General features: G+C 48.5%; 1 protein-coding gene across 1 annotated transcript in view; it reads left to right on the top strand.

The window, feature by feature from the left end:
* Positions 1 to 10683, top strand: part of TBC1D20 (TBC1 domain family, member 20) — a 23714-nt gene extending 13031 nt beyond the window's left edge. Inside the window, exons 3-9 of the mRNA XM_011960697.1 lie at positions 1073 to 1258; positions 4024 to 4104; positions 6794 to 6980; positions 7148 to 7249; positions 8748 to 8889; positions 9880 to 10067; positions 10329 to 10683. Of these exons, the coding sequence (XP_011816087.1) occupies positions 1073 to 1258; positions 4024 to 4104; positions 6794 to 6980; positions 7148 to 7249; positions 8748 to 8889; positions 9880 to 10067; positions 10329 to 10584 (1142 nt within the window). The 3' untranslated portion in view covers positions 10585 to 10683. The remainder of the gene's footprint in view (positions 1 to 1072; positions 1259 to 4023; positions 4105 to 6793; positions 6981 to 7147; positions 7250 to 8747; positions 8890 to 9879; positions 10068 to 10328) is intronic.
* The last annotated feature ends 6833 nt before the right edge of the window (positions 10684 to 17516 follow it).

The following is a 17516-nucleotide window of genomic DNA, read 5'->3' as shown; positions in this document are numbered from 1 at the left end:
AAAAAAAAGTATGTATAGGCTGGGCACGGTGGCTCACACCTGTAATCCCAGCACTTTGGGAGACTGAGGCAGGAGGATCACAAGGTCAGGAGTTCAAGACCACCCTGGCCAACATGGTGAAAGCCCATCTCTACTAAAAATACAAAAATATTGCTGGGCATGGTGGTGCGTGCCTGAAATCGGAGCTACTTGGGAGGCTGAGGCAGGAGAATTGCTTGAACTGGGACCTGGGAGGCGGAGGTCACAGTGAGCTGAGATTCCACCACTGTACTCTAGCCTGGGCTACAGACCGAGACTCCATCTCAAAAATAAAAATAATAAAAAAAAGTATAATTATTTCTGGGCCAGGCATGGTGGCATGCACCTGTAGTCCCAGCTCTTTGGGAGGCTGAGGTGGGAGGATCAGTGTTGCCTAGGAGTTTGAGGCCAGCCTGGGCAACTTAGAGAGACACTGTCTCTTTATTTTTCTTCTTTTTTTTTTTGTCATCCTGGCTGGAGTGCAGTGGCACGATCTCGGCTCACTGCAACCTCCGCCTCCCAGGTTTAAGTGATTCTTCTGCCTTAGCCTTCTGAGTAGCTGGGACTACAGGTGAGCACCACCATGTCCAGCTAATTTTTGTATTTTTAGTAGAGATGGGGGTTCACCATATTGACCAGGCTGGTCTCAAACTCCTGACCTTGTGATCCGCCTGCCTCGGCCTCCCAAAATTCTGGGATTACGGGCATGAGCCACCACACCCAGCCGACACTGTCTCTTAAAAACAACAACTAATAATTATTTCCAGTCTGTGCCTATGATTTTTGGTTCAGACCTATAAAAAGAGACTCTCTTTTTAAAAATTGGCGATTTAAAATCTGTTTTATAATGGGCTCTCCAAGCCTCCCCCATGAGGCCCAGTAGACTGGGCCTGAAATGATAGTGCATGTGACTATGAGACTTTATGCCAGCAGGCAGTCTTAGAGCTCAGAGGAGATACTACCTGTACCTCACATCAAAAAGGAGATTGAGTCCTAGGCAGAAAACATGCACGTGCTGAATGTATGCCTAATTCTTCCCTATCCTTATTTTCAGACTTTAACGCCAAAAGGAAAAAGAAAGTGGCAGAGATACACCAGGCTCTGAACAGTGATCCCACTGATGTGGCTGCCCTTAGACGCATGGCTATCAGTGAAGGAGGGCTCCTGACTGATGAGATCAGACGAAAAGTGTGGCCCAAGCTCCTCAATGTCAATGCCAATGACCCACCTCCTATATCAGGTAAGGGGAGTTGGGGAGGCTGTGAGGGGAGTGCATCTAGGAGACAGGGAGAAAAGAAGTCCAGGATCTTTAATTTTTATGGTCCTTTCAAACCAAGGGTATATGAATAAATCTAGAGTGTTTTGGGAAATGCTTGGGCCCAGTCTGAAAATAAGGCCAAACCGATAAGTAGAATTTAATTCAAAAGTGGGATGAGTTCTTTTTTTATTTGTTTTTATTTTACTTATTTATTTATTTTTAAGACGGAATCTTGCTCTGTTGCCCAGGCTGGAGTGCAATGGCACAATCTCAGCTCACTGCAACCTCTGCCCCCTGGATTCAAGCAATTCTCCTGCCTCAGCCTTCCTAGTAGCTGGGATTACAGATGTGCGCTACCACCCCTGGCTAATTTTAGTATTTTTAGTAGAGATGGGGTTTTGCCATATTGATCAGGCTCGAATTCCTGACCTCAAGTGATTTGCCTGCCTCGGCCTCCCAAAGTGCGGGGATTACAGGCGTGAGCTACCACGCCCAGCCAAGTTCTTTTTTTATTAGGGATTAAAATATTGCCTAGGAAAGTGAGTTTATTAAAAATGCATATGCTTTGTCCTACATACTTGCTTGGCAAGTGTCTTTTAAAAATGCATATTTTGGGCTGGGCGCCATGGCTCACACCTGTAATCCCAGCACTTTGGGAGGCCGAGGCAGGTGGATCTTGAGGTCAGAAGTTCAAGACCAACCTGGTCAAGATGGTGAAACCCCGTCTCTACTAAAAATAAATAAATAAATAAATAAATTAGCCAGGTATAGTGGTGGGTGCCTGTAATCCCAGCTACTCGGGAGGCTGAGGCAGAGAATTGCTTGAACCCAGGAGATGGAGGTTGCAGCAAGCTAAGATTGCACCACTGCCCTCCAGCCTGGGTGACAGAGCAAGACTCTGTCTCAAAAAAAAAAAAAAATGCGTATTTTGTGGCTGGGCAAGGTGGCTGGCTCACACTTGTAATTCCAGCACTGATGGAGACTGAGGCAGGAGGATCACTTGAGACTGGGAATTTGAAGCCAGCATGGGCAACATTGCAAAACCTTGTCTACAAAAAGTTAAAAGTTAGCCAGACATGGTGGTGCACCGCTGTAGTCTTAGTTGCTTGGGAGGCTGAGGCAGGATTATTTGAGCCCAGGAGTTTGAGGCCAGCCTGGGCAACATGGCAAGATCCCATCTCTAAAATTAAAGTAAAATTAAACACACACAAAAACACCCTCTTTTGTCCAGGCACAGTGGCTCACGCCTGTAATTATAGCATTTTGGGAGACTGAGGCAAGTGAATCACTTGAGGTAATGAGTTGGAGACCAGCCTGGCCGACATGGTGAAACCCCGTCTCTAGTAAAAATACAAAAATTAGCTGAGTGTGTTGGCGCACACCCAGCTGCTAGGGAAGCAGAGGCAGGAGAATCGCTTGAACCTGGGAGGTGGAAGTTGCAATGAGCTGAGATTGTGCCAGTGTACTCCAGCCTGGGCGACAGAGTGAGACACTCTCAAAAAAAAGAAAACACCCTCTTTTTATTTGGAAATACTGAGATCCTTTGGGGTTGTAAAATCCTGTAATTCTGTGAAAAGAGTTACCTAACTAATATGCAAGGCCTATGTAGTAAAAAGAGTTCCTTGGAATGCAGTTGAAAATAGTAAAGAAAAGTCCTGCAGAACAGTGAGTCCACCCTGCTGGCCATTCACTCAGTGAGCTCACCTTGTAGCTTTCCTGTCATCCTGGCAAAATGCCAAGTGCTGAGGATTCTTTCATTCAGTTGGCAAATATTAGTTGTGCTATGATTGTGTACCAGGTACTGGAGATGATTGAAACAGGACTTCTGCCACCAAAAATTTCAGTGTCATGATGTCACCCAGTAGGTGTCAAGTTGCCACTTGTTACTATCCTTGGAATTGGCTGCTTCAGAGCAGTCAGCTTTTTGTTGGAAGGCTAAGGCAGTGCCATATTCACACCCTGAATCCTGAGATGATGTTCTTCTACCAGGTTCCAAACTTCCCTCATCTTCTTATACCATGAAGCCTGCATGTGAGGAAGTGTTGCCCAGCCTTACTAGCTTTTGATTTGGGTTGCGAGGGAAATGTACGCTTATTATACAGCACTTGTTTGTTTGGGGAAAATGTACACTTGTTATATATATAACAGCTAGAGACTGCCTCCTTACTTTCACACTGTATTGGACTTACCAGCTGAACACAAGGACTGTCTCATCTTCGCAGCATCTTAGTTTTAGAATTGCTGGGTCAAGAGATGTTAGGTGGTTCTTTGTGTGAGTCTCAGTATACCTTTCTAAACAGCTCAGTGCTCCCACAACTTTATAGGTGTTAGGGTTTTTTTCAGTGGTGTATTGTTCCCACATTCATGATTTGATTTGATCCTTGGAAGGGAATATCCTCATTTTGTAGCTGTGGACTTTGAAATTCAGAGCAGTTCCCAGTGATGCGCAGTGGCCTTCTGCACGAGGCGCCTGTTCTCCTTACATCTTTGTTCTCCTTCTCACCCCATTGTATTACCTCCTGGGAAGTCTGTGCTCCCTTCTCTTAGGGTCATTGTGACTTGCAGGAAACATAATGTTTGGAACTAAACTAGGGATTCCCTGCCAAATGTTGTATCTTGAGTCATATCCTACTCTTTGGGAGAAAGCTGACATGTGTCCTCTGGGCCTTTTGCGTCATCCTAGAATGTTTTGCTTCTGGTCTGGCTTCTCAGACATTCCTGCAGTAACGTTCCTTTTCCCTCAATAGGGAAGAACCTACGGCAGATGAGCAAGGACTACCAACAAGTGTTGCTGGACGTCCGGCGGTCGTTGCGGCGGTTCCCTCCTGGTGAGAAGCTCTCGCGGTCCTGCCACATTTGGAAAGACTGTATCTGTCCCAGGTCATACCATGTGACCTAGTATGCTGGACCCTGCCCCCTCAGGGACCTTCAGAACTCTCCTTTTGCTGAGTCATCCTTTTGTTGCCTGGTCACTTTCAGACCCCCACTGTGAAAGCCTAAACCAAAAATAATTTCTCCTGGCCTAGAGGTGGTGAATGAGAGAAGAGGTTTTGTTTGTCCTTGAAGCCACAAAAAGGAGTTAATAAGAATTGTTAGAGCCATCAGTCTGGTGTTTAAGAGCAGATTGGTGTGGAATTGGGCACCAACAAGAATGATTAATATCTTAATTAGGTTTAAAAATAATGATATCTTCTGCATACATATGTAAGATTCCTTAGAGGGAAGAGAGGCCATTCCCTGTTTGTGTAAGAGTATATTCCTTAATTTGTTCAGCAGCGATAGATAAAAAATAAATACAAAGAAAACAAACAAAAAAAAGAATATATTCCTAAAATTACCTCTTCATTTCCGGAAGAAAGAAAAGAAGGACCGTTGTCTCAGTTTTCACAGTGAAGGGAACTGGGCAACAAACGTCACATGGATGACCTATTTTTCTTCCTCTGGCAACTCCACCTTTAGGTTGTGAAGAACAGAAGCCTCTGAGCTCACTGCCTCCCTCTTCTGGACTGTGCTCTGGCCTGGGTTTTGTTGTTGAAGGGGCTGCTTTCCTGCTGGCATTCCTGCTGCCTGGACAGACTTTTGCAATCCCCAGGTAGCAGTAGTCTGCCAGCATGGTTTTGATAAAAGCACATGCCCACGGTCCATTCCCTTTTCCTAGCCTGCTGGTTTGGATGAGATCACAGGACAGATGCCTCCCTTTTTTTTTTTTTTTTTAAAGACAGCGTTTCACTCTTGTTGCCCTGGAGTGAAATGTGGCTGGAGTGCAATGGCACTGTCTCAGCTCACTATAACCTCCGCCTCCTGGGTTCAAACAGTTCTCCTGCATCAGCCTCCCAAGTAGCTGGGATAACAGGTACCCACTACCACGCCCGGCTAATTTTGTGTATGGGTGTTTTTAATAGAGGGTTTCACCATGTTGGCCAGTCTGGTCTCGAACTCCTGACCTTAGGTGATCCATGTACCTTGGCCTCCCAAAGTGCTGGGATTACAGGTGAGAGCCACCGTGCCTTGCCCCCATTTTTTCCTAGGTAGCCTGTTTTCCCTCTGAACCCTTTATTCCTCTTCCATTGATGTAGTATCTGTGATATTCTTTCTGTAGGCTGAACTTACCATGTGGCTTCGTATTCTTTTTCCATTCATGGTCTTCTGGGCTTGACTCACTGCTCTTCTGCTGAAAATTCACACAGGGTGTAATTTTTACTCTCACTCCTTTCACTGCTTCACCTATCAGCAGCCCTGGGTTTGCTTCATTTCCTTATTTATCTTTTAGGGTATGCTTTCTATTTGAGAAGAGGTGGGGTAAATATGGGCAAGAGGTGAGCTTTGCTCTTACCTGCAATCCTTTGTCCAGTTTAGTTTGGGCCCTTACATTAGCTGCTTTCTCACTCTGAGTATGTGTTTCTAACTAAAAGCTAATGGTGTAGGGAAGCTGTGCATGTGCCGTTCTTCTAACGTGGCTCATGAGGCCAAGGCTTGGCATTTTTACTGCTGGCAGGACTAGCTCCGGACTCTGAAAGAACTCCCAAGACAGGCTTCCCTGTTTCCAGCTATAATACATCTTTGGATCAAGAGGATCGGTTTTTCCCATAACGTTTGCTTTGGTTTAAAGGGGAACATGCAACTTTAACATTTTTTAATTTTTATATAATTTCATACTTACTGAAAAGTTGTAAAAATAGGACAAAGAATTCCCCAGATACCTTTTACCCAGATTTTCTTTTGTTTTCACATTTTACTACATTTGCTTTTTTAGCTGCTTTCTCTCTTTCCTTCACTTTACACATAGACATACACTTTTTCTCTGAACTATTTAAGTTGCAAACATGACACCTTTTTACCCCTAAATGTTTCAGGATCTATTTCCTAAATATAAGGCTCTCACATAATCACAGTACACTGAGCAACATCAGTAACAACACTGAAAAATAGTTAACTAATCCACAGATTTTACTCACATTTCACCATTTCTTCGAGTCATGTGCTTCACTGGAAAAGGAAATACAGATTTATGCATTTCTCATGCTGTCATCATATCTCTTTAGCCATTTTTAATCTGGAACAGTTCCTTTGTACCGTATGAGAGGCCAGTTATTTTTGTGAAATTTCTCTTACTTTGGGTGTATTGGATATTTCTTCATCATGAGATGTAGGTCTGTGCGCTGTTGATAGGAATCCTGCAGACGTGATGCTGAGCTCTGTCAGTGCATCACATCGGGAGGCAGAGGCTTCTGCGGCTCCCATAGTTGAAATACTGCAGTTAAATACTGTGTCCCAGCAGTATTAACTGCAGCGACTTGGTTAAAGTGGTGTCTGCAGCTTCCCCCACTGGAGAGCTAGCGGCTGCCTTTTCCTGTATGCCAGGTGGTATCAACAGTGGATCCTGATATGCGTTGCCAAATTATTTGTAATTCATTTTCCTTTTTTCTCTGAAAATTCATTGCTGGCGTTCTTCGACCTCCTTGTTAACTAGGCTGCTTGGTATGTTCAAAGGCATCTCCTCTCTGTTCCTGTCCCCAGGCATGCCAGAAGAACAGAGAGAAGGGCTCCAGGAAGAACTGATTGACATCATCCTCCTCATCTTGGAGCGCAACCCTCAGCTGCACTACTACCAGGGCTACCATGACATTGTGGTCACATTTCTGCTGGTGGTAGGCGAGAGGCTGGCAACATCCCTGGTAGAAAAATTATCTACCCACCACCTCAGGTACCAGTACAGAAGAACATGAGAGGACAGGCATCACTCCTCAGCCGTCCTGGGGATAACTCATTGGCCCATTTTCTGGTCAACTTTTTTAGGAGTTTGAGCCCTTGCCACCCCTAGCCCTGATCTAAGTGTTTGGTGACCAGGCTTATTGAATTGTCTCCCTCCAGGGATTTTATGGATCCAACAATGGACAACACCAAGCATATATTAAACTATCTGATGCCCATCATTGACCAGGTGAATCCAGAGCTCCATGACTTCATGCAGAGGTACATGTGTGTCCGCATTTGTGTGTGCATGCATACACACACCCACACCCTTCCTCACAAGCCGAGCGCAGTCTCCTCATTGTCTTGGGGGGATTTATTAAGTTCTCCCAAGTTGTTCCAGTCACCAGCAATCTGGATAATTCTGTTCTTGGAGCACTTTTTGGGGACTGTGCTCTTTGGGGGACATATCCCATCCCTTGAGTTTACATCTAGTGGGGAGAGGTGGATAAGGTATGTATGCCAAGGTAGATGTTGAGATGATTGCCACAAGAGAAACACGAAGTCCTGTGGGATCCAGTGGCGAGAAGAAGGCCGACAATGGGTTGTTTTATTTCCCAAGTACCAAAGAGAAGAACTGTTTTTTTGCAAATCCCATGTGATGTTTTGTTTCTTCTCTGTTTAGTTGGAAATGTGTTCTTGGCCAGTGTCTCTTTTTTTTTTTTTTTTTTTTGAGACGGAGTCTCGCTCTGTCGCCCAGGCTGGAGTGCAGTGGCGCGATCTCGGCTCACTGCAAGCTCCGCCTCCCGGGTTTACGCCATTCTCCTGCCTCAGCCTCCCGAGTAGCTGGGACTACAGGCGCCCGCCATCTCGCCCGGCTAGTTTTTGTATTTTTTAGTAGAGACGGGGTTTCACTGTGTAGCTCAGGATGGTCTCGATCTCCTGACCTCGTGATCCACCCGTCTTGGCCTCCCAAAGTGCTGGGATTACAGGCTTGAGCCACCGCGCCCAGCCACCAATGCCTCTTTTTAAAAAAAATTTTAAAAGGTAATGGCTATGCCTTTTTTTCTTTGAGACGGAGTATTTGCTCGTTGCCCAGGCTGGAGTATAATGGCGTGATCTCAGTTCACCGCAACCTCTACCTTCCAGGTTCTAGCGATTCTCCTGCCTCAGTCTCCCAAGTAGCTGGGATTACAGGCATGTGCCACCACACCAGGCTAATTTTGTTTTTTTAGTAGAGATGGGGTTTCTCCATGTTGGTCAGGCTGATCTCGAACTCCCAATCTCAGGTGATTCGCCCACTTTGGCCTCCCAAAATGCTGAGATTATAGGCGTGAGTCACCGCGCCTGGCAGCTACATCTTAAGATATTTCATTTGTCTCATGTTAATTGAAAAATTAATGCGGTCATGTTTTCAGGCCTGGGAATATGTACCTGTGCCCCCCACAAGGGTAAGACTTACTCAGAAGGAGAATCATGGCGTAGTTCTCTGAAAACAACTGCTTCTCATTCCTGTAGTTGACATTTGTTGGCCATTAGGAGAGCACCCAGTGAGATAAAGCAGCCAGGACCCTGTTGTGGTGTTAGTGTCATGGTACACCTTAAAGACTTTGTATTAAGTATTTTCTGAGGAGAAGATGCTGAATTCCTTGGTAGCTGAATTTTCCAAAAATTCTATTCCTTAATGCTTCCTTCTCACCAGCACTGAGGACAAAGAAGGCCCAGAGAGAGGGAAGAGACGGCCCACAGGATCTGACACCTGGCTTTCCTTTGTTTTTAGTGCTGAGGTGGGGACCATCTTTGCCCTCAGCTGGCTCATCACCTGGTTTGGGCATGTCCTGTCTGACTTCAGGCACGTCGTGCGGTTATATGACTTCTTCCTGGCCTGCCACCCACTGATGCCCATTTACTTTGCAGCCGTGGTAGGTACAGGCCACGAGCCAGCAACTAGGTTCACCATCACCCATCCCACTGTGGTCATTTTCCCTGAAGGGAAACCTGGGGATTATGGAAAGATGCAAAAGACAGCACTTTTGAGGCTGGTATGCCTGGACACCATTCTATGCAATATTAATGGGGGTGTCACAAAAAAAAAAAATAGTAAGTTGTGAAATGCTGAGTAAACAAAATCAGATTTTTTTGCTGCATGGTTCTTCTGAACCTTTAGAACGCTAATCTGCATTGTGAATTGTCAGGGTTCCTATTGACATTGCCTGGAACATATATTCAGCTGATGAACACAATTAGGGAAGTAGTAGTACAAGCTGTCAACTCCAGATTTAAGAAAAGAAGAGATCTGGTGCCATGATAGACAAGGAAGTGGCTTGTGGTGGAGGGTGGGGGCTCCAGTTAGTAGAAGGGCCTGAGGGATGGGGTGGAGATGGGAGTTCAGGGAGAAGGGCCTGAGGGATGGGGTGGAGATGGGAGTTCAGGGAAGTCTTTCAGTGGCCACAGGTCCCTTGAGCATCTGTGGGTTTGTGGACCAAAAGTCAGAAGGAAGATGCTTAAAGGGAGCAAGACTGTTCTTTCTACTGTTTTGAACCATGTCTTCTATGCTGGAGCTCCAGGAATCTCCCAGTAATTCTTCTCCTTTTCTTCTAAAAGAATCTCCTTCATTTCTTTTAAGACTTAAAGGGACACTTGAGCAGCCCAGTGTGCCTGAAGGATTTAGATTGTAACTGGTCAGCCTTTCATGTCACGTGGTGGGAGTTCGGAGGAAGGGCCAGACAGTAGGAGTAGCACTGACGGTATATATGTTATTACTTCCTTGATGGATACAAGAGTTTGCCGAACATTTGGGCTGAGTCCTGTCTGTAACCAGTTTAAATTCATCTCCAAGGATAATGGAATGCAGGCAGCCCAGGCCCCGTGTGTCTGGCCTCTGACCGCAAGGCTTTACTACCTCCCCGCAGATTGTGTTGTATCGCGAGCAGGAAGTCCTGGACTGTGACTGTGACATGGCCTCGGTCCACCACCTGTTGTCCCAGATCCCTCAGGACTTGCCCTATGAGACACTGATCAGCAGAGCAGGGGACCTTTTTGTTCAGTTTCCTCCATCTGAACTTGCCCGGGAGGCCGCTGCCCAACAGCAAGCCGAGAGGTGAGCAAGGCTGGGACACTGGTTGAGTGGGGGTGGCTGTAAACGAGCAGAAGTGAGGGAAGGTTTGTGTCTGGTGGGACAGGATTGGGGCATGTTTCCAGAGATTGAGCTTAGGCCAGCGGAATCTCCACTGTAGACGTATGGGTCTTTATCAAGAAGAGCTTTCCCAGCCATGAAAGGCTCTGCCCGCAGCCTGTGTGGTGTAGTTTTTCTTTTCTCCTCTTCTTTCATACCACTTCCTTCTGCCTCTTTCCCCTGCAGGACGGCAGCCTCTACCTTCAAAGACTTTGAGCTGGCATCAGCCCAGCAGAGGCCTGATATGGTGCTGCGGCAGCGGTTTCGGGGACTTCTGCGGCCTGAAGATCGAACAAAAGATGTCCTGACCAAACCAAGGACCAACCGCTTTGTGAAATTGGCAGTGATGGGGCTGACGGTGGCACTTGGAGCGGCCGCACTGGCTGTGGTGAAAAGTGCCCTGGAGTGGGCCCCTAAGTTTCAGCTGCAGCTGTTTCCCTGAAAGCCAGAGAAGACCTTCCTCTTACATCACATTAAGGTCTCACCCTTCCGAGGAAGGATTGGGAGGGGTGGAATTTCCTTTATTAAAAGGGTTTCTGTCTAGAGTTTTCTATTCCTGCCACCCTGCCCTGCCTGTTCGTGTTTGCCTTTACTTCAGAGGCCAGTAGGAGAGCCTACCTGACACAGAGGGCACTTCGGGGGCCTGGCACAGAATCTTATGCCCCTCCCAGTGGGCCTTTGGATGGGCTCTCTGCCACCTCCCCTGGTGTTGGAGGAAGTGGCTTTCTGAAGCTTCCAGCTGCCTTTGCAACCTGCTGGGCCTGGGCTGCCCTAGTTACCGGGAACCTCCTAGTTACCCCGTAGAAAGTGAGCTGGAGCCTGGGATGCCCTCTTCACTGCTCCTGGTCTGCCCGCATCCGGTGAACACAGGAGGAGGGGGCTGCTGCTGAAGGAGTCAGGCTTGGGATTGAGAACAAGAGGCCAAAGGACTCGTCTGGGAGCATGATCGGCCCATCTTACTAGCAGCTCCATCAGCTGGTCAGAAATCAGAGGCAGACGGGAACTAGGTTACTCGTTAAATTCTACCTATTTTCCGCCTAGAGATTGCATGGGCATTTCCAGTCAAGTGGGAAGGAATGCTCATTTTTAGGGCCTAGACCTAGACTAGTTTTGCCTGCCTTTTTTTTTCCTCCCTGTTTTCTTCTACAAGCCACAAAACATTGCTTATAAAAAGTACTTTTGTTACTATTTTTAGAATATATACACCCCATATGTAAATTACTCTCACTTTTAAAGTAATAATAGTTCCTTCACAGAAAAGAAAAATAGTTCTCATCAAAAGGATGAGCTTCTAAGATCCTGAATTTTACTTTCTACTTGATTGTTTAACATTTCACTTCAGACAGAGTTGCTATTTGCAAACAGCTTTCCACTTCCAAAGTGCCACTTTCTGACCAGTTTTTCTTCCTGTTTTCCTCAAATCATCCTACTCCCACATAGGCGCCCATTCACCACCTTGGCGTCGTTTTTTGGGTCTGATTTGTCTCGTCAACTGGTCTCTCCCACCTGGTTGGAAATTTGCTGGCACCCAGGACAAATGGAGCCTGAAGAGCTTGGCAGGAGCCTAGAACAGCCAACTTCCCTGCCCAAGCTTCTCCAAAGACTCTCCAGGCCTTAGGGAACAAGAGGCATCACTCAGTCCTTCCGGGACAGCTTCCCTCTAAGCAAAGCCAGGTTTGTTTTAGATTAACTCTGGCCTGAAAAAAAAAAAAAAGTGCCTTTTGCTGCTTTAAAGAATTGGGGTATATGGTATGAAGCAGCCATGTACTTGTATTTTCCTGGTCTTTCCTGGGCACTGATCTCTCTTGGCAGGTGTTTTCTTAAAGTGAACACACCAGAAGCGCCCCACCCCGCCGTATCCAGACCTCCCTGTCCTCCTTGCTTGCCTGTTGTGTGCAGGGTAGAGGGTGTCCCACATGCCAGGCAGCTGGTGAGCCAGAGCAGCTGGGAGCCCTGTCCACTGAGTTACACTAAGCACTTTATTTTTATTTATTTTATTATTATTTTCTTTTTTCTGAGATGGAGTCTCTGTTGCCCAGGCTGTAGTGCAGTGTTGCAATCTCGGCTCACTGCACCCTCTGCCTCCCAGGTTCAAGCAGTTCTCCCTGCCTCAGCCTCCTGAGTAGCTGGGACTACAGGCACCTGCTACCATGCCTGGCTAATTTTTAGTAGAGATGGGGTTTCACCATATTGGCCAGGCTGGTCTCGAACTCCTGACCTCAGGTGATATACCCGTCTCGTTCTCCCAAAGCGCTGGGATTACAGGCGTGAGCCACCACGCCCAGCCACTACGCACTTTAAAACCAAAAAAAGCTCAAAGTGATGGATCATTGTCCATGGCAGGAGCCCCACCTTGGGGTGAGCCTAATGTAGATGGATTAATTTAGAAAGTGGTGTATTCATCAGAGCAAAGGAAATTCTTCCAGAGGTGATGATGCGGCAGATATTCCCAGTGCTCTCCCACAGCAGGCTGGCCCTCTTGTCATCATTTCAGTGGGCGGCAGCAGCTGCCCCTCCTTCCACAAGCACTCAAACCTGTTTGTAAATACTGAAGGAATTGATGGGGTTGAGGAAAAGAGGTTCATGTGACCAGGGTCCCAAGGCCACAGCTTTTCAGATCCTAGGAAGCAAGTGGCATTTGCTTGAGTTGTGGCCTCGGAAGGAGAATGTTGATCTGTTTCATAACTTTGCTGACACCAGGATTCTCCCTGTCATTGAGAAGAAAGCATTATCTAATTACCTTCAGGTGGTTTACTTATTCTGTAAAGAATATGTGTAAATATTTTGTACAGAGCCCTGTATCAAATAAACAGCCATATGTGGTTACTAATCACCTCTTCTGTCATTCTGTCCTTGCCCACCACTCCGTGGGATTGGTCTCTGATCTGGATGCTCCCCACCTTCCATGTCAGGCCCAGAACTGCCGTGGCCTGTGGACTCGTGGTAGCTTTGACTGGCTAGGAGACCTTGGGCAATACCTACAGTCCTGCTGTTTCTATTTCATCTGCAAGAAGTATGACCCACACACTCCAGCTGCTGCCCAAGGCACTGTGTGATATTTTATATGTGTGTGTGTGCGTAGATGTTCCCAAGGCACCGTGATATTTTATATGTGTGTGCGCGTAGATGTTTTTGTCCCCAGTTCTGGTTCATCACTTCCATAGCCCTTTGTTGGGGCACTGCAGGCCTCAAAAATGGAATCTTTGTCTGTGACCTTATGCCCTCATTTCACTTGCTCAATGCCAGACTCTAATCTGACTGTAGCTCATAAGACTCTCATTCCAGAGAGGGTCCTGCCCCATACCCGGGAAGGAGGAATGCTGCACAGAGAGATCAAGAGCATCTAGACAGACAGGACTTGCTGGGTTTAGACCTTATGCTTTTTGTCCAGTTTCATCTCAACATGGTTGCCATGCTTCAGCCATGCCTGTCCAATGATGTCTCCATAAAAGGCCCAGGAAGACAGGCTTTAGGGAGCTTCTGGAGAGCTGAACATGTGGAGGGAGGGAGGGGAACGAGAATTTGTCCATGTGCCTAGAGGATGGCACACCCCCACTCCATGGGGACAGAAGCTCCAGCATTTGCCCAGGACCCTTCCAGACCTCACCCAGTGTGTATCTTCATCTGGCTGTTTACTTATTTGTATCCTTTCTAATAGCATTTGTAATGAACTGGTAAGCATAAGTTTCCCTGAGTTCTGTGAGCCAGTCTGGCAAATCATCCCACCCAGAGAGGGCGGTCAGTCCGATGTGTGGAGGGGGCAGTCTCGTGGGACAGAGTCCTGAACCTGTGGATTCCATTTCCAGATACTATAGGTACGGTCAGCACTGAATTGAATTGGAGGATACCCAGCTGGTATAGGCTGCAGAATTGCTTGCTTGCTTGGTGTCGGGAGAAATCCCCAACACATTTGGCCACAGATGTGATGTCTCTTGGCGTTGAGAGAGCAGCGGAGGAAAACACAGTTTGAGTTCATGTTTTTTCCACCCTGGGTACTGTCACAGTTGACGCAACTGGTGCGGGTCTGGGGTGCTCTGGGCTACGTTTCACACCCTGGTCTGGGGATCCTAGGAGCTGGCATTTGTTTTTGGATCCTAACCAGAGCTTGATGTGCCGCTTCTCCTCCACATGGCCTTTCTGTCCACAGAGGAGCTGCTCAGCCTGCTCTTGCCAAGCTTTCCAACTTGGCCTCGATACAGACACTCGGTACAGACACTGCCGACGGCTGGGGAGCGCAAGCGAGCGCACAGCAGTGCCCGGTACAGCCTCCACCCTGGGGACGGGGCCATCAGGGAGGCCCTGTTGCCTGTGTTGTTCGTTTTCCTTGGCCCAGAGGGGAGATGTGCAGGTTCCCAGGGCCAAGCCAGTGGCACTCGGCTCCTGCCACTGTGGGCCAGGGTCACGTTGCCCTTTGATCTGACAGTCGTGGGGTACACAGGGCTGCCCAGGGCACTGTGCTGCCTCTGCAAGCTCACACCAGAGCTGCACTCCAGGAGCAATCTGTATCCTGCAGCAAATTCAGGGGCGCTTTCATAGAAGATGAGGGTGGAATGTGAAGGATGAATAGAATTATGGTAATTGGAGAACTGAAGGAAGGGTATGTGTGGGATACTAAGAAATATTTGGTCTTCCTCCTGGGTTCCTGACACGGGGCTCCAACAACCCTTGGAATTTCGTGAGTGGTAAGTGTCTTGGTATTCATAACCCCTTTCCAGCCCATTTGAGTATTAATGCTAATGAAGTTGTTAAGAGTAGGGCCCCTAGATTGCCTCAGGGTCGCTCCCGCACCAGAAAGACCAGGTGATTTCGAGGGTGGAAACTTTCGATCCCAAGCAGTGACTCCTGGGAATCAGGCTGACTGAGGTGGACCACTTTACAAACTTGAGATTCAGGGCTGGGCGCGCGGTAGCTCACGCCTATAATTCCAGCACTTTGGGAGGCTGAGGCGGGCAGATCACCTGAGGTCAGGAGTTCGAGACCAGCCTGGCCAACATGGTGAAACCATCTCTGTTAAAATACAAAAATTAACCGGGCACAGTGGTGGGTGCCTGTAATCCCAGCTACTCGGGAGACTGAGGCAGAAGAATTACTTGAACTTGGGAGGCGGAAGTTGCAGTGAGCCAAGACTGTACCACTGCACTCCCAGCTCTGGGAGACAGAGCAAGACTCTGTCTCAAACAAACAACCCAAAACTTGAGATTCCAGTGGCTGCCAGTTGCTCCCATCCCTTACCCTGTTCATCTCGCGTGTGGCTGTTCCTGCCCGCACTGCATCCCTGAGGACACCACACCAGGAAGCGTCAGGGCAGGGCGATCCTCAGTTCTGAGTCACTCTGGCAAATTACTGAACCTGAGGGGGTGGAGTCATGGGAACCCCTGAATGTGTAGTTGGCCAGGAAGTGTGGGTAGCCCTGATGTTGGTGTCAGACATCTGGAAAAGTGGTGTCAGAAAACACCACACAGTATGCAAGGCTGAGGGGAAACACCAGTGTAAAAATAACACGTGAGTAACAAGTTTAGGTGGTTTCGGGCCAGCAAAGCCCAAAAGGGTTCTGGTTTCGGGTCTGTGGAGGAAGGTGGCCCTGTCCGTGGAGCATCGGGGCCAGGCGGGGATGGCTATAGTGCTGTGGAGAGGAGTTAAGCCTGCCTTGAGGGTGATTTGAGGGTGAAGATAGGCCTTGACCTGAGCTGGGTTTGGAGGGAGAATTATTGGTGGCCTGATGGGGTCTTAGACTGAGGGTCAAGTGTGTCCCTTCCTTCCTGGCTGGATGAGCATCTAGGTCACTGCCTCTCGGAGGCTCACGTCCGTAACAGTAAAGCGGGGATGGTTTTGTCCCTCCCGGAGGGCTTCCTGCAAGGGTGTTGGCGAAATGCATTTCTAGTTGTGAAGCTGTGCATTTCCGTGAGCAGTTATCAATCAACAAACACCTGTAGCCAGTCCTGCACTGGGCCCACGACCACCCACGGATGAAGTGGTGACTGAAAGGAGGAACAGGCCAGAGGCTTCACCAGCCAAGAGGTGACGGGGCTGAGACCCAGCCTGGCTGTATCTTCCTCCCCCTGCCACTGTCCCCTCTGGTGTTCTGGTGGTCCCTGCTGCCAATTCCTGCTCCTCACGAGGGCCCCTGCTCCTTGTCTTTTCTCCAGACTTCCCCATGGTTGGCACTTGGGAGCACCAGGCTGCGGGCTCACCTCCAGCTGCCTGCATTTGAGCAGATTCCACGCCAGCCCCAGGCACTAGAGGAAGACACCAGTGAGCGCCGGCATAGGCCACGGGGCCACCTCAGTGGCAGCTGCTCTTTATCTGAGCAATGGGCTTCCACTCACCTTCCCCTGCCCCGTCCTGCCCCTGGGGAGAGAATGATCATTGTGCCACGCAAGTACATTTGGGACCTCCTGCTGCTTCCCCTAGATGGTTTGAGTCCAAAGCCCTGGGGTGTAGTTTTCATTCTGCTCTGGAGAGCTGGTGCTGGGCTCTCAAGGTCTGGGCCCCTGGCATGGGGTGAGCCTTGGGAGGTGGAGGCCCCTCCACCTGGCCCTGCAGTAGAGGGTGCCCTGGGCCTGCTCGTCTTAGATCTTTCACTCACAGGTGCAAGGAGTGTGGAGCTGAGGCAGGAACCGGAGTTGGCCCCGCACAGCTCGCTGCCCCTCTGCACCACTGCAGCATGGACGGGGCGGGTCAAGCAAAGCCACAGCCAGCACAGCCCTCTCTGACCGTCTCACCCTCACCTGTGATACACTGTGGGTAGAGACCCACTTCATTTTCCTCTTAAGAGAAAGAGGATGGTGCAAGGGCACTGGAAAGGCCTGGGCGTGAGTCCTGGGGTGGTCAGGACTGTGGCAAACCGGAAGGTATATACCACATGAAGAGACTTGACAAATCTCTGTGACTCCATTCCCCCCATGTGGAAGTGAGGACCTGGCATTACCAAGCTTTGACATTTTCTTTTTTCTTTTTTTTTTTTTGAGACGGAGTCTCACTCTGTTGCCCAGGCTGGAGTGCAGTGGCCGGATCTCAGCTCACTGCAAGCTCCGCCTCCTGGGTTTACGCCATTCTCCTGCCTCAGCCTCCCAAGTAGCTGGGACTACAAGCGCCCGCCACCTCGCCCAGCTAGTTTTTTGTATTTTTTAGTAGAGACGGGGTTTCACCGTGTTCGCCAGGATGGTCTCGATCTCCTGACCTCGTGATCCGCCCGTCTCGGCCTCCCAAAGTGCTGGGATTACAGGCTTGAGCCACTGCGCCCAGCCAGCTTTGACATTTTCAAGAGAAGCCGGGCATCTAGATTTTAATGTGGTAAAAGATGTTGCCAATTTAAAAAGATTGGCAACCAATTTAAATTTCGAAAACATTAGGTGGACTGATTACAGCCGGCGG

This window comes from Colobus angolensis, unplaced genomic scaffold (genome assembly GCF_000951035.1).
Source record: "Colobus angolensis palliatus isolate OR3802 unplaced genomic scaffold, Cang.pa_1.0 Scaffold114, whole genome shotgun sequence".
Taxonomy (NCBI): domain Eukaryota; kingdom Metazoa; phylum Chordata; class Mammalia; order Primates; family Cercopithecidae; genus Colobus; species Colobus angolensis.
This window is presented reverse-complemented; position numbering and strand designations above follow the sequence as displayed.